The sequence below is a fragment of the Dendrobium catenatum genome, unplaced genomic scaffold (genome assembly GCF_001605985.2).
Source record: "Dendrobium catenatum unplaced genomic scaffold, ASM160598v2 fragScaff_scaffold_1497, whole genome shotgun sequence".
In the NCBI taxonomy this organism is placed as follows: Eukaryota; Viridiplantae; Streptophyta; class Magnoliopsida; order Asparagales; family Orchidaceae; genus Dendrobium; species Dendrobium catenatum.
The window spans coordinates 465,993-480,020 of record NW_021319959.1 but is presented as its reverse complement, the minus strand read 5'-3'; the positions used below and the strand labels follow the sequence as shown (position 1 = coordinate 480,020).

Genomic DNA, 14,028 nt, shown 5'->3' with positions numbered 1-14,028 from the left:
ACCAACCACATCAATTAGACGAATTGCTTTAGCATTGGACCGTCGGTTGCAGTATCTAAAAATCGCCAATTGAACCATTTAAATACTTTAATAAAATTATATAAATATTAAATAAAGTAAACTTAAGTACTTAACAAATTATTTTAAATTATATATATTTACTTTTTTTTTTTTATGAGCATTATATTTTTATAATAAACATGTGTTAAAGAAGCACCAACTAATCACTCTCACGTAACCCTAGAAGTCAATGTGAATTCCTAACTTTTGAAAACCTAAAAAAATGTATATAAGTGCTAAGAGAAAACTCTGAAGTGATGTGAGGTTAAATAAATAAATTGAAATTACCATGTTCACAGCACATGCATTAAATATTATATTTAATTAATCCTTTAGAATGCAAATAATATTTAGTTTTTTTAGTTAATAAAATTTAATTATTATTCATTTAATTATATACAATAAAATGCATTGTGTTTAGATTTTCTATGTATTTCATACATGATATTGACATGCATAAAAAAAATGATGCAACTAATATAAGATAATGTGTTATTTGCATATAAATAAGAATATTGGTTGTTAACCTTATAATTAAAATGAGTTGACTACTAAAATATAATATATTGTATATGCGGGTGGGCTGACGGGCTTTTCTTTAAATAAAATATTTGTGATGTAATCGATCCTAGATGTTAGTCTGTAATCGATTAATTTAATTGCGCTAACGAACAGAGAGTGACGACTCTTCATTGATTTATTGAAAGTCACATATAAATTAATTTAAAATTTATTAATAATGATGACAAGATAATGATTGATGACCAACCGATCGACTATTAAAGTTAAATTAAAGACTGATAACAATTTGGTCGACAGTTGGGGTTTGAAGATGTTCAAAAAATATCACATTAAAGCTAGACGTCCTACCTTATTATTCATAATCACATCAATTATTGTATTTACATGATATCATATGAATTGATTTTAAATACAACTGATATTGAATCGATTGAACTAATACTGATATTAATATACCATAACATGATATATGATAGGGACATTGATATACATAATGATAAGCATATAGATATAACATATTGATATAGTATACTGACATGACAAACTGATGGACATCTATTTGTCACAACCTAACTCGATAAGATTCATTAATGAGCATGTCATATTGTGTTGAGCTGCAGCAAGCAAATCCTAATATATAATTTTAAAATTTTCTTATGAATTTTAGAACAAACAACAAATTACAGATTTATTAAAAACATATAAAATGCTAAAAATAAACTCATCATAAAACTCTCTTTTATTTCATCATCAAATATAACTATACTATAGCACATGACTACAAATAGTAAAATACTAAAAATAACATGATAAAAGTTAGACATGAATATACAAAAATCAAAATGAAAAAATAAAATATACAACCTCATGTTATATCTATACCGACATTGACATATTTTGTACTCTTTATACTTAAAACCAAACAGCCCTTTAAATTATAATTTTTATTAGGTCCGATGTCCTGACGTAGCTCTACGTTCGGACGTCAGTAAAATGGTGCCACATGCTCATACTCTTTATTGCGCGGGCCGACGACCCGACCCGGATCGGACCCGGGATTGTTATGTATTGGCTGATTTGTGCAGACCGGGGTATTGTTAGGTATTGCTCGATATTGCTCGTCAATAACGAGAAATATCATTATGTCAAGACCAATTCCTAGCAATACCGAGCAATACCTCGGTTTTGCTATGTATTGCTCGGTTTTGTTAGGTATTGCTCGTTATTGGTCTTGACATAGCGGTATTTCTTGTTATTGTCCAGCAATATCTAGTAATACCGAGTAATACCTAGCAATACCCGAACATAGCAATACCGGGTTCCGGTGCGGGTCGGGTCATCGGGCTGCGCGATAAAGAGTAAGAGCACATGTCGATAAGTTATTGACCTCCGGATGTAGAGCTACGCTATGTGTCCGGACCTAATAATTGTTCCTTTAAATTATTACCGTGTAGAATCAGTTCAGGTTGGGCACTTAATAATCAGACGTAATTAAGATTTACCATATTCGGATCGGATATTTTCAGTTAATGTGTTCGACTCTAGACCGACCCGTTAACCCAAATTCACATAAAAATGGCGCTCGCGGCTTACCACCGAAGTCGTTCCAGGAAAATCCCAGTCGCCGCGCTCAGAGGCGTGACTTCATTTCCGGCCGCCTCCTTCGATGGGTCAGTCGCAGAGCGGCTTTGCTTCCGACGATGAGGGAAAGAAGATGCCCTCACCTTCGACAGTTACTCGAACTTCTTCGTCTGCTTCTCCTCCTTCCATGGAAGATCTAATTGCAGGTTCAAGCATCGCTTTATCTACCTCTTTTCATTATAAGCAAGCTATTTTTGTATCCTTTCAGATATTATCATGGCGAAAGGTTCTTGGTGATGGATTGTTTTCTTTATTATTTTCATATCGCACTGGGGCTTTTCAGGTTTCGGAGAACGCTAACTACCAATCTATATTTGCAGGAATGTCATGTATAGGGCATCATTATTTTTGCTGGTAGTGTAGTTAATCAGGAAACATTGATTAATAAATCAAACTCTCGATATTTCGCTGATGAAAAACGATCTTACTAAACTTTCAGATGTTACGTTTAAAGATGGCATCATAATACAGCGTTGGCTGTATGCATATACCCAATCGAGAAGGAAAATTGAACTTTCCATTTATAATGATTTAGATGGTATTCAAACAGGCTCTTATACAATTAGGATACTCAAGTTCACCTTCTTGGATAGCTGAGTCACTGGTTGAGCTGTGACGTTAACATGTAGTTAATCCGTCTTAAAATTGTCATTATTTCGATGCAATTTCTATAGTCTTTTGTTCGTTAGAAAACACATCTAATTTTCAGTTCATTACTTCTACGAATATGCATTTAATCAGCATGAGCTTCATTGTTTCCCCACGAATACAGCGGAAACTGCTAGTACTTTGCGATCCTTGACATTTATGTTATTGTGTTTTTCTTTCAGTTCCTGTAAAATTAGCTTCAAATAATGTCTGGATCTTAATAAAATATCAGTTCTCTATCTGACTTCTATGTGCCTTTGGAGCGTATTATGCATTTTATGTTAGACTTATGATTATTTCACCCGTCTGTTTGCTTCTCTTACTGTTATGCATCATAACAAAGGGGTATCCAGAGTGGGAGACTTACTTCTAAAATCAAGTTGGGTGTAGGAGGACCAGAGGGTGGTTGGGTAGTGCTCCCTGGGTCGGTCGGGCAATGGAGGTGTGAGGAGTGGAACTACCAGAAGGTCTGTAGGAAGGCCTAGAGTCGTCGGCTAGGGTGTTTTGGGAACGGATTTCCTCCAGGTATAACACTAAGTTGTAGCCATTTTCAAGTGTAGTGACGTTCCAGGCAAACAGTTCGTTGCGAAGATCCTCTAGCAACCCGATATGAAACATAGACAGAATATGTGCGGGGGTGGTGGAGGACTCCCCTTTGCAACGAATCAGGAGTCATCAAAAGACGCAATGTAATCCTTGAATAGTTTATTGCCCTGAGTCAACCTATTCCACCTATCCAGGATCCTAGGGAAGTTCGAGAGAGGTAAGTACTTCTGCTTAAGCTCACACGTCATCGACAACCAATCAGTAATGGGATACTCGTTTCGGGACTCTCTAAGGCTCTTTAAGTTTCACTAAAATTGACTAGCCCTACCGGTGTGTATCATCTCAGCAAATTTGACTTTCCTAGCTTCAGAGATGTTGTACCATTTAAAGAAACTATTCATACCCTTAATCCAATCCAGAAAAAACTGAGGATCGAGTGTATCATCAACGATTGGGGCATCAACCTTGATATTTTTCATCAGTTGAATATCCGGATCAAGGTTATTATCATGTCCATAGTGGAGAGCTCGATAAGGGGCATGAGGTGGTCCCTCATGCGGAAAGGATCGTCCCCGTACATGGAAGGAGGTATAGACGGAGTGTAAGGAGTATGGTGGTTCCTACCTCGATATAGGGTATTAAATCGGTCAGTAATAGTTCTACGGAGTTCAACGATGTTAGCTTGGCTTTTCTTGAGTTGCTGGCTAATGGTGTTCATTTGACCTACCAACAGATATAGAGTCCGGTGAAGTTGTTCAGGGTCCATCCTAATGTTTAGGGTGACTCAGACTTATGTAGAAGTAAAAGAAAGTAATATGCAAACAAACAATTATGCAAGATGCGATTTATATGCTAAAACATGTAAGAAAATTTTCCTAATATGCATCTAAATGCAACAATGCTCTAATACCAGATGATGTAGAACTAGGTATATGATTTAAATGAAATAAGAATTTGTACACTTTCAAGTAAGAACAATAAGAATTAAAATGCTAACTACTTAGCAATAATAGAAAACAAAAGAGAGGTGTTTCCTCTTAGGCCAAATCACACGCTAAAAGTTAAGATCACCAAAGCAATTATAATTTCAACATATGCAAATTTAGAGGATTTTCAATAGCATCCCTAAGTTAACAATGAGATTAGAATGCATAGAAAGTCAAAACTCATGCCCTACATTTACTAAGCATTGGCATATAGCTTTTCACGATTCCTTGTGCTTGCTTCACCACCTACAAGAGAAGAAGATTAGGTAGAAAATTGAATAGGAGGAAAACTTCACCCTCGTCGTGGCACTGTGGTGATTTGCCACTAAACGGTAGAAATCTGCTCTTTGATGGCTTCGGACAAGGTGAAGATGATACGCTCCAAGTACTCTGCGGAATTGTCTGCTTCCGGATTGATGTCGAAGAAAGACGATTGGAGGATGTCAACGAAGCATTGTTCGTTGTAGACGAAACCGGAGTCAAGATCGGATCGTCCATGTATCGATTTCATAGTGTTGAAGTGTTGTAGACGACGTCCTTTGCTCTCCTTAAGGATTCTCCTTGAGAGAAAGAAGTTTCTCTCAAGAATTCAAGTGGAAGAAAGGGTGAGAGGTGGCCGGCCAAAGGAAGTGGCTTGGGGAAGAAATTGGTTCAGATTTTGGGGAGGAAGGATGGAAGGAAAATTGGAAATTTATTTCCTTATTTAATCCTTAAGTTTGAAAAGGGTTAAAAGAGAAATAGGTGAGAGGGAGTGGGCGGGTTAGAGAGAGGGAGATGCTTTGAATTCTTCCCAAAGAGAGGCTTGAAGTTTGGAAAGTAATCAAGTGGGGACCATGAAGGGGCCGGCGGCATAGGGAGATGGGTTGGGGAATTAAGCAAGTGAATTATGACTTACTTAAATGGGATTCACAAATTAAGGAATTGGATTTAAATCCAATCTAATTCAAATTCAATTTGGATTTGGTTTTGGAAACTTTCCTAAAATAGAATTATATTTTAGGAAATATTTCAAACTTCAAATTTGAATTGAATGATTGAAATTGAAAACTTTCCCAAGAGAGACTAAGTAAGAAAGGAAAGTAATGATGTGGAATTTGAAAATTTGGAGGCAACGGGGAAAGGGGGAGGCCGGCGGCTAGGCTAGGGTTTGGATTAGAGTTAGGTGGAGGTGGATGAATTAAGTGGGTCACCCAATCAAGGGGAACCACCTTGGATGGCCGGCAGTTAGGTGGAGTAGTGGAAAGGGCCTTGGCCGGCAGTGGGGTTGTGGATGTAGCCGGCGGTGGGAAGTTTTTGGAGGGGCCGTGGAGTAGAAGGGAAGGGAGGGAGAAAGAGGAGGAAGACAAGAAGAAACTAGCCAGTAGCCACGAACCCGAACTCTTTCAAGGTTAGTGTGTGATTTGCTTCCCTTTCCAAGGGATTTCTCTCCAAAGACTCTCAAGCTCTCACAAGAATTCAATGTGCAGAAATTTGATTATAATTCATTCATTAACTTCAAAATAAACATAAGGGGGCTATATATAGCCCCATATAATGAAAGGGAAAATAAAAGACGACATAGCCCTTAGGGCTTACACATGACAAAACCCTTAAGGGTAAACAAGGAAAAATAACTTAAACAAATACATAAAGCAAATAAATGAAACAAATACATATGAAGACTAAAAAATAGATCGGCGCAATCGTGGCCGTACGGTCACGTCTCTGATATACTTTCCATGATATGATGTCCCCATCATAAAGTATGGCTCTTAATAAAATATTTGTTCTCTATTTGACTTCTATGTGCTTTTGGAACATATTATTCATTTTATGCTACACTTATGATCATTTCACCGGTCTGTTTGTTTCTCTTACTGTCATGCATAACAGAGTGCCTGCCTCTATGTGTTACCATTGTAACTTGTCACCAAGTTGACTGGACCTGTGATTTCTCTTCCATCAAATTCCACTCTTTCGAAATGCTATTTGGAAACGCATATGGTTTTGCTCGCTCTCTTTGGATTGATATTGGCAAATGTAGCCAGAAAGGCTTGGAGCTTTAATCTAGATCTTCTGAAGTCATAAAAACTTGACCAGTTTGTCACGCCTCACTTGTACTAGAGCACGACAAGCAACCCAATTATGCCTGACAATGCTTATTCTCCACACGTACCTCCAACCCCATTATACAATTTAGGGAAGTTCAGTGGGACATTGTGAAGTTTAGTAAAAACAGGAGTCAACATAATCTATGTCAAGTGAAATGTTTTTCAAATGCTATGGCATGCTCCTTTAATTGTTTTTTTTTTTCTTATAGGCGTTGTTTATCTTGCTTAGTTTTTTGGTTACTTTTTGAAGAAAGTAACCCAAAAAGCAGACGTGGCTTTAAACTAGTGAGAAGGTAAAGATGGTTACAACAAGTTTAAACAGTAGCCAGAGAGCCACTTTTGGAGGCAAACAACTTCTAATTTGTGATAACCCACTGGTACAAGAATCCGAAAATAAACTAAAAATAAGAATAAGTTTGATGCTCACTCTGTTTATTGATATTTGAATCTTTTAGGACTTCTAGTAGGTTTGGTTTAGAAAAAATTTCTCTGATATCAATCAAAGCTATGTAGTGTGATTACGAGTTTAACATCAAAGAAATGAATTATCATGTTAGACACATCAAAGAAAATCATTGATAATAATTATAATGCATGACAAATCGATTGAGCAAATTTGCAAAAATAATCGAGATTGAAGGGGGTGCTAGATAAAAGATGAGAGAACAACGTGCTTTCTATTTTCAAAATATATACAAAACATAGAGATTAAATAAAAGCACATAGAAAACAGGTATTGAATAAATTGAACAAGATTAAAGGAATTGAAAATAAATAAACATAGAAAGGTTAACCTATTGAAAATAGGAAGCTGGAAGCCATTAAAACAACAAGGAAGAAAGATAAAATTTATTTTATCGGGAAATCGGCATATAAAGCATATTAATTTTCATTTTTCATAGTACCTATTTGATATCCTTGTTTTCTTATGTTTTCCTTGATCTTTATTTTTGATGTACGTGTTGAAAATAGAAAGTATATTCTCTCGTCTTTTATGCCTCATCCCTTGATCTTGTTTTTCCACAGATTTTCTCGATCTCTTGCTATGTTTTTTATTAAAAAAATTTAGTCCTTTTCGTGATGATTAATTGATTAAGTAGTCAAATTATCATCGGTGACTTTTTTTTATGATTTTTATATATGAATTTATTTCTCTTATTAAGTGCTAAACATAATTCATAGCTTAGGTTGATTTATTTTAGAGAAAAAATTCCTCAACCAATATCCGTCAAAGTTGTAAAGGATCCAAATATCAATAAATAGAGTAGCTATCAAAATCTACTAGATGATTTTTGAGTTTGGTCCATGGTAACATCATATTAGGACTAGTCAGTCCATTTCTTCTTCAACCTACTGGTTTCCTATCTAAGTAATAGTTTCACCTTTTGCGTCTCTCTCACTTCCCAATGTCATTCATTTCTTTTTTCCATTTTCAGTGCCAATTATTTCTGCACCATTTCATCAATGAGGTTCAAGGTTTTGGGTAATGTCCTATATTTGTCGTTTCATTTCATTTACTAAGGTGAGATTGTATATTTAGCTTACTTGAATGATTATGAGAAGATAAAAGAGGAAAAGAAATTTTAAGGTGTTGCAGAATCAGTACTATGGAAAACACAAAGATTAATATAAATTTAGTCGCCATTGCTATCAAAATTTCTTAAAAAAGAAAACTCAATTGAATGCTCATAAAAAATATGAACATTAATGTGCTTTGCTTGCCAGTTTCCCTTAGAAATAAGTTTCATCTTTCTTTTTCGTTGTTTTAATGGTTTGCAAATTTCTGTTTTCAAGAGATTAACTTCTATATATTTCTTTCTTTTTTTTTCCTTTAATCTTATTCAATTTTCTTAATACCCCTTTGATATATGTGTTTTCTCTAATTTTTTTTTTCTGGCATGTTAAGTTCACAAACATAATACATGAGTTGATTAATTTCCGAGAAAAAATTAATTAAAACTTATAGAGGTTTTGGAAAATTAAGATATCAACAAAGAGAGTGATCATCAAAATTTGCTAGGTAATTTTTGAGTAGTTCACGATAAGATTTGTTCAAAATTGGTCTGATCCGTTTGTTCCAAACGCTGACAATTTATTATATAAGATTATAAGTAACAATGCTTCGCTTTAGATTCATTCCCACTTCTCAACGTCATTTCATATTCCCATCATTTCCTAGTTACATCTCATTCGGTATCATTTCATTGATAAGATTCAAGGTTTGGAGCAAGGCCTGTTATTCTTTACACTTTCACCCCGCCGCACCCCAATTGATGAGAATAGAATTGTTTATTTAGTTTGCATTAATGATTATGAAAAGATCAAACAAAAAATATAACTTAAAAACTTTGGAACTATAATGAAAAGCACAAAAGTGGATACAAATTGATTTATCATCGTGGTGGAAATTTATTCGCTAAGAAATCTCTATTGAAAGTTCTCCAAAGGATGAACATTAAGGCACCTCATATGCAATGGCGAAACCGAATTTCAAGTGAGTGGGCAAAAGGGAAAAAAATGGATTGAACCAACTCTTTGCTGATTTTCATGTGAATGGGAGTACAAATTACTTTGCATATTTTGATGGTTAATCTATTTATTAAACTTGAATCCTTGAGTAATTTTAGCAAATTTTGAATAGAAAAGTTTTCTAGGTTATATATTATGTTTAGAAGTGAAATTATTCTATAGGATACATCAAAGAAATTTGTTAATGATGATCATATACATAGCAAATCAATCATCAAGAAGAGGACTAAAAAAATTTCAAGTAGAATACAGGATAATAAAAAAGCTAAAAAAATATCTATTAAAGTACTACTGGATAAAAGATGATAGAACAATGTGCTTTATATTTTCGATATGCATACAAAACAAAAAGGATTCATGTAGCCGACCCCACGTAGTGGGATAAAGGCTTGATGTTGTTGTTGTTGTATGCATACAAAACAAAAAAATTAAAGAAGATCACTTAAAAAAATAGAGTTAGAATGGACCCTAACTATTTCGAAAATTAAATGAGATTAATGGACCAAAAAAGAAAGAAACACAAAGAACTGAAAATAGAAAATTGAAAGCCATCAAAGCAATACAAACGAACGATGAAGTATATTTCATCAAAAAATTGTCATACGAAACACGTGAATGTTCATATTTTTGTTGAGCTTTCAATTAAGTTTTTTTCATGAAGAAATTTTTATAATGATTACAACTAAATTTGTGTTGGCCTTTGTGCTTTTTATAGTAGCGAGTAGTGATTCTTCAACCTTTTTAAATTCTTTTTATTCTTGATATTCTCATAATCATTTGAATAAGCTAAATATAGAGTTTTGTCTTCATCCATGAGAGAGAGTTGGCGAACATTTGGTATTGCTCTCAATATTGAACCCACCGAATGAAATGGTATTAGAATTGGCAAAATGAAATGGCATTGAAAATTTGAGTTAATGGTGAAACACTAGTTATATAAGACCCACCAGTTTTGAAAAAAAAAAAAAAAAACAGATTGGCCCTCAATTGATCTTATTGAGAATCAAATTTAAACATTGCCTTGTAGATTTTGATTTATTAATATGTGAATCCTTAAGGAACCCTAACAATCTATGGTTGAAATTTATTTTTTCTATAATCAATCAATCAAAGTTATGTATCATGTTTATGAATTTAGCATCAAGAGAAATAAATTCTTCTATGACATAAATAAAAGAAAATTATTGACAAAGAACATACAACAAATTAATCATCTAGAAGAGGACTAAAAATTTACCAAATAGAATATGTAACAAAAGATCGGGCAAATTTGTTTAAAAAAATAAGATTGAAGGGTTATTGGATAAAATATGAGAGATCAATGTGCTCTATATCATCTAGCTGTATTATACAATGACTAAAAATAAATCACAATGATCGAATGAGTACTATTGAAATTTAGTGAGATTGAAGAAAAAAAAAGAAATACCAATAAGTTATTTTGTTGGTGACATGAAACTGGAAGGCACTAAAACAAAAAGAAAGTAACATGAAATTTATTTCGCATACAAACATATTAATATTCATATTTTCAGTTAGCTTTATTCTTAAAGAAAATGTTATAATTATGACAGCTAAATTTGTCTTGACCTGTATGCATAATATATTTTTCAACTTTTTAAAGTTCTTTTTCACTTGATATTCTCATAATCAATTTAAATATCAAATCTCTACTTCATCAATGAAACGAGCTGACAAATAGTGGGCATTACTCTGAATTTTGAACCTTTCTTGTCAAATGTCCATGAGAAGTGGGTAAATGAAATGATGGTGAGAAATGTAAATGAATTTAATGATCAAATACTGCTGTTTATATAGAAACCGTCAATTTCTGGAAAAATGGGATTGGTCTAGCTTCAATTGATCTTATCATGAATTAGATTACAAAATTATCTAGCTTATTTTGTTGGTCAATCTATTTTCTGATATTTAAATACTTCACGAACTTTGGTAAATTTTGTTGAGAATTTTTTTTTATAAAATCAATCAACCTAAGATATGTATTATGTTTATTTGTATAGCAAAGATGACATCTAAGCTTTTATTGTTCTTTGTGCTTTTCATAATGGTTGTTCTCCAATGCCTTTAAATTTATTTTCGTCTTGATCTTGTTATAATCGTTCAAGCTAGCTAATATAGAATTTTGCTTTCGTTCATGAGTGGCAGTTAATGAATTGCTGGCATTGGGACAAATCTTGAACATTACCGAATGAAATGACACTATGTAGTGGAAAAAATGAAATGGCGTAGGGAAGTGGGAGTGAAGTTATAGGTGAAACAAACACTATTTACTTATATAATAAACTAGCATTTTGGGAGCAATTGGACTAGATCGGTCCTCAACTATCTTAATGTGAACTGGAATAAAAAAATTATTTGGCAAATTTTGATGAAAAATCTATTTAGTGATATTTGAATCCTTTAGTACTAGCAGATTTTGTTTTTTCCCCTAAAATGAATCAACCTAAGCTATGTACTAATGAATTTAATAGCAAGTGGATTCTTCTATAAAAGCATCAAAGAATGTCATCTATGATGACCAAAATACCTGACAAAGCAGGCATTAAGAATATAACTAAAAATTATTAAGTAGAATACACGACAAGTGACGGCAAATATATAAATATTTTGAGATTGAAGGGTCGTTGGATAGAAGATGAGAGAATAATGTGTTTTCTATTTTAAAATGTATATTAAACACAAATGTTAAAGAAAAACAAAGGGGTACTATAAAAGTTGACAAGATTGAAGGGACAAAAAAGAAAGAAGCATAGAAAAGTCAATTTATCGAGAACCCTAAACTGTAAGTTACTAAAAACAAGAAGAAAGAAAGATAAAGTTTATTTCATGATGAAATTGGCATGTGAAGCATGATAATTTTCCTCTTTTCGGTGAGCTTTCAATTGAACTTTCTTAATGAAAAAAATTCCCACAATAGACGAATAAATTTTTATGGACCTTTGTTATTTCCATGAGGTTGTTTTTAAAGACTTTAATTTTCTTTTCCTTTTGATCTTCCCATAATCATTCAAACAAGCTAAATATAGGATCTCGTCTTCATTGATGAGTTGGATTCAAGGAATAGCAGGCATTGCTAGGAATCTTGAACCTCACCGAATGAAATTGCCTAGGAAGTGAGAAAATAAAATAACGTTTGCAAATGAGTTAAAGGTGAAACACTACCTACTTCCTACCAATTTCCAAAAAAATGTGACTGAACTAATCCTAATTTGATCTTATCATGAATCTGACTAACAAGTTCCCTGATAGATTTTGATGGCCATATCTATTGATATTTGAATTCTTCAGAAGCTTTAATAGATTTTTGTTGGGAAATCATTTCTCTGAAATCAATTGACCTGTGCTATTCATGAATTTAACAATCAGAGCAATAGATTATTCTGTAAAATGTATCAAAAGAAGTCATGGAAGATGACCAGAATACATGCTAAAAATTATCTTGTAAAATACACAATAAGAGATTTAGCAAATCCATAAAGTTTAAGGCACGTCTGGTTTGATTGTGTTCCTCTTCCTTTTTTATTGATTGTTTTTGTTACCGTCAAGCTTGTTTTTTATGTGCGTGGTTTCTTTTCAAATATCTTACACTGTTCTCTTCAACAGAAGCAACGGCCGAAGGCGGTGACGAAAATGAGGTATGCTCTTTCCCATATGCATGCTGTAATAGTCGAAAAGCTTAATGTTATAAAACTTATTTTTTAATTATGCTTTCCCCTACTTTTTTTTAAAATAAAGGTTTAGTTTGGGGCAACTTTTTGCTGCTTTTTAAAGTAGCTTTCTAGTAGAAAAAAATTATTTTTTTATTAAAAAATTGCTTTAAAAAGCAACAAAAAAAACCGTCCCAAATGAAACCAAAATTTTGAAAAACAGTGAAATCTACCATCCAAACGGACAAGGGTTTTTTATTGGCTGCTCTCTAGCAAAAATGCAGCTAAGAAACTGTCTCAAACAAACCAAAATAATACCTTTCCGCGAGCACCTTTTGATAATATGTCAATTTTGTATGGTCTGTTGCAGACATTGGATCAGAAAGCACAGAGAGCACTGGAATGTCCATGTGTTGCTGATCTGAGGAAAGGTCCTTGCGGATCTCAGTTCTCCGAGGCTTTTGTTTGTTTTATTAAGAGCACTGCTGAAGAAAAGGTAAACATGATCCGAAACTTTGATCATATTTTAGGATTTGTTTGGGACAGCTTTATTATTTCTTCTTAAAGCAATTTTTTAGTACAAAAAATTTAATATTCTTGTACTAAAAATCTGCTTTAAGAAGCAGTAAGAAAGCCATCTCAAACGAAGCCTTAATATTCTTTATCAAGTACTTGTTGTAAACATGCCAGTAACCAGTTTAGTGCCACATCTTAGATTTTTCTTGATAAATTTGCATTAAAAACAAATAAATTATTGCTGTAGTTTACACTCGACAGTACAGATCAAGCTTGGTTATCAGACTTATAACTCTATATTTGCAGGGATCAGACTGTGTGAGCCCTTTTGTTGCCTTGCAGAATTGCATCAGATCAAATCCTGATGCATTTTCCAAAGATGTTTTAGAGGATGAAGACCAAGAAGAGGAAGTTCAGGAGTATAAAATCAATCCCCCATCTTGGTCCAAAGAACCCCAATCAAAAATCTAAGTCCTAAATTTTTTTTTTTCTCTCTTTTCAATCCCAGTTGCAGGGAAATGCTAATAGTGAAATTTTGATTATATTGTTTTATAGGTTATAAAATTATGAACCATGAATCAAATAACCCATTTTTTAAACTTCTATGGTACTATTTCAAGTACCCTTTAGCTGGGACAAGGTGTTGCATGAACCTTATTGGCGTATTTTCAATAAAATGTGGCATGTTGTTGCCAATAAGATGGCTAATATTTTCTATTTTTTATTTTTTTTCCCTTAATTTGGTTTGTTTTATTTGGTATATTATTATTAGAATTGAAGCATATTTGATTTCTTTTATAAGCTTAATGTTTTATAAACTAC

General features: G+C 33.3%; 1 protein-coding gene across 1 annotated transcript; it reads left to right on the top strand.

Moving 5' to 3' along the window:
- Nucleotides 1-2,176: 2,176 nt before the first annotated feature.
- Nucleotides 2,177-13,914, top strand: LOC110106067 (mitochondrial intermembrane space import and assembly protein 40 homolog). The gene is made up of 4 exons (XM_020835805.2): nucleotides 2,177-2,369; nucleotides 12,647-12,678; nucleotides 13,061-13,186; nucleotides 13,513-13,914. The coding sequence occupies exons 1-4, from the start codon at nucleotides 2,249-2,251 to the stop codon at nucleotides 13,675-13,677; spliced, it is 444 nt and encodes a 147-aa protein (XP_020691464.2). The 5' UTR covers nucleotides 2,177-2,248; the 3' UTR covers nucleotides 13,678-13,914.
- The last annotated feature ends 114 nt before the right edge of the window (nucleotides 13,915-14,028 follow it).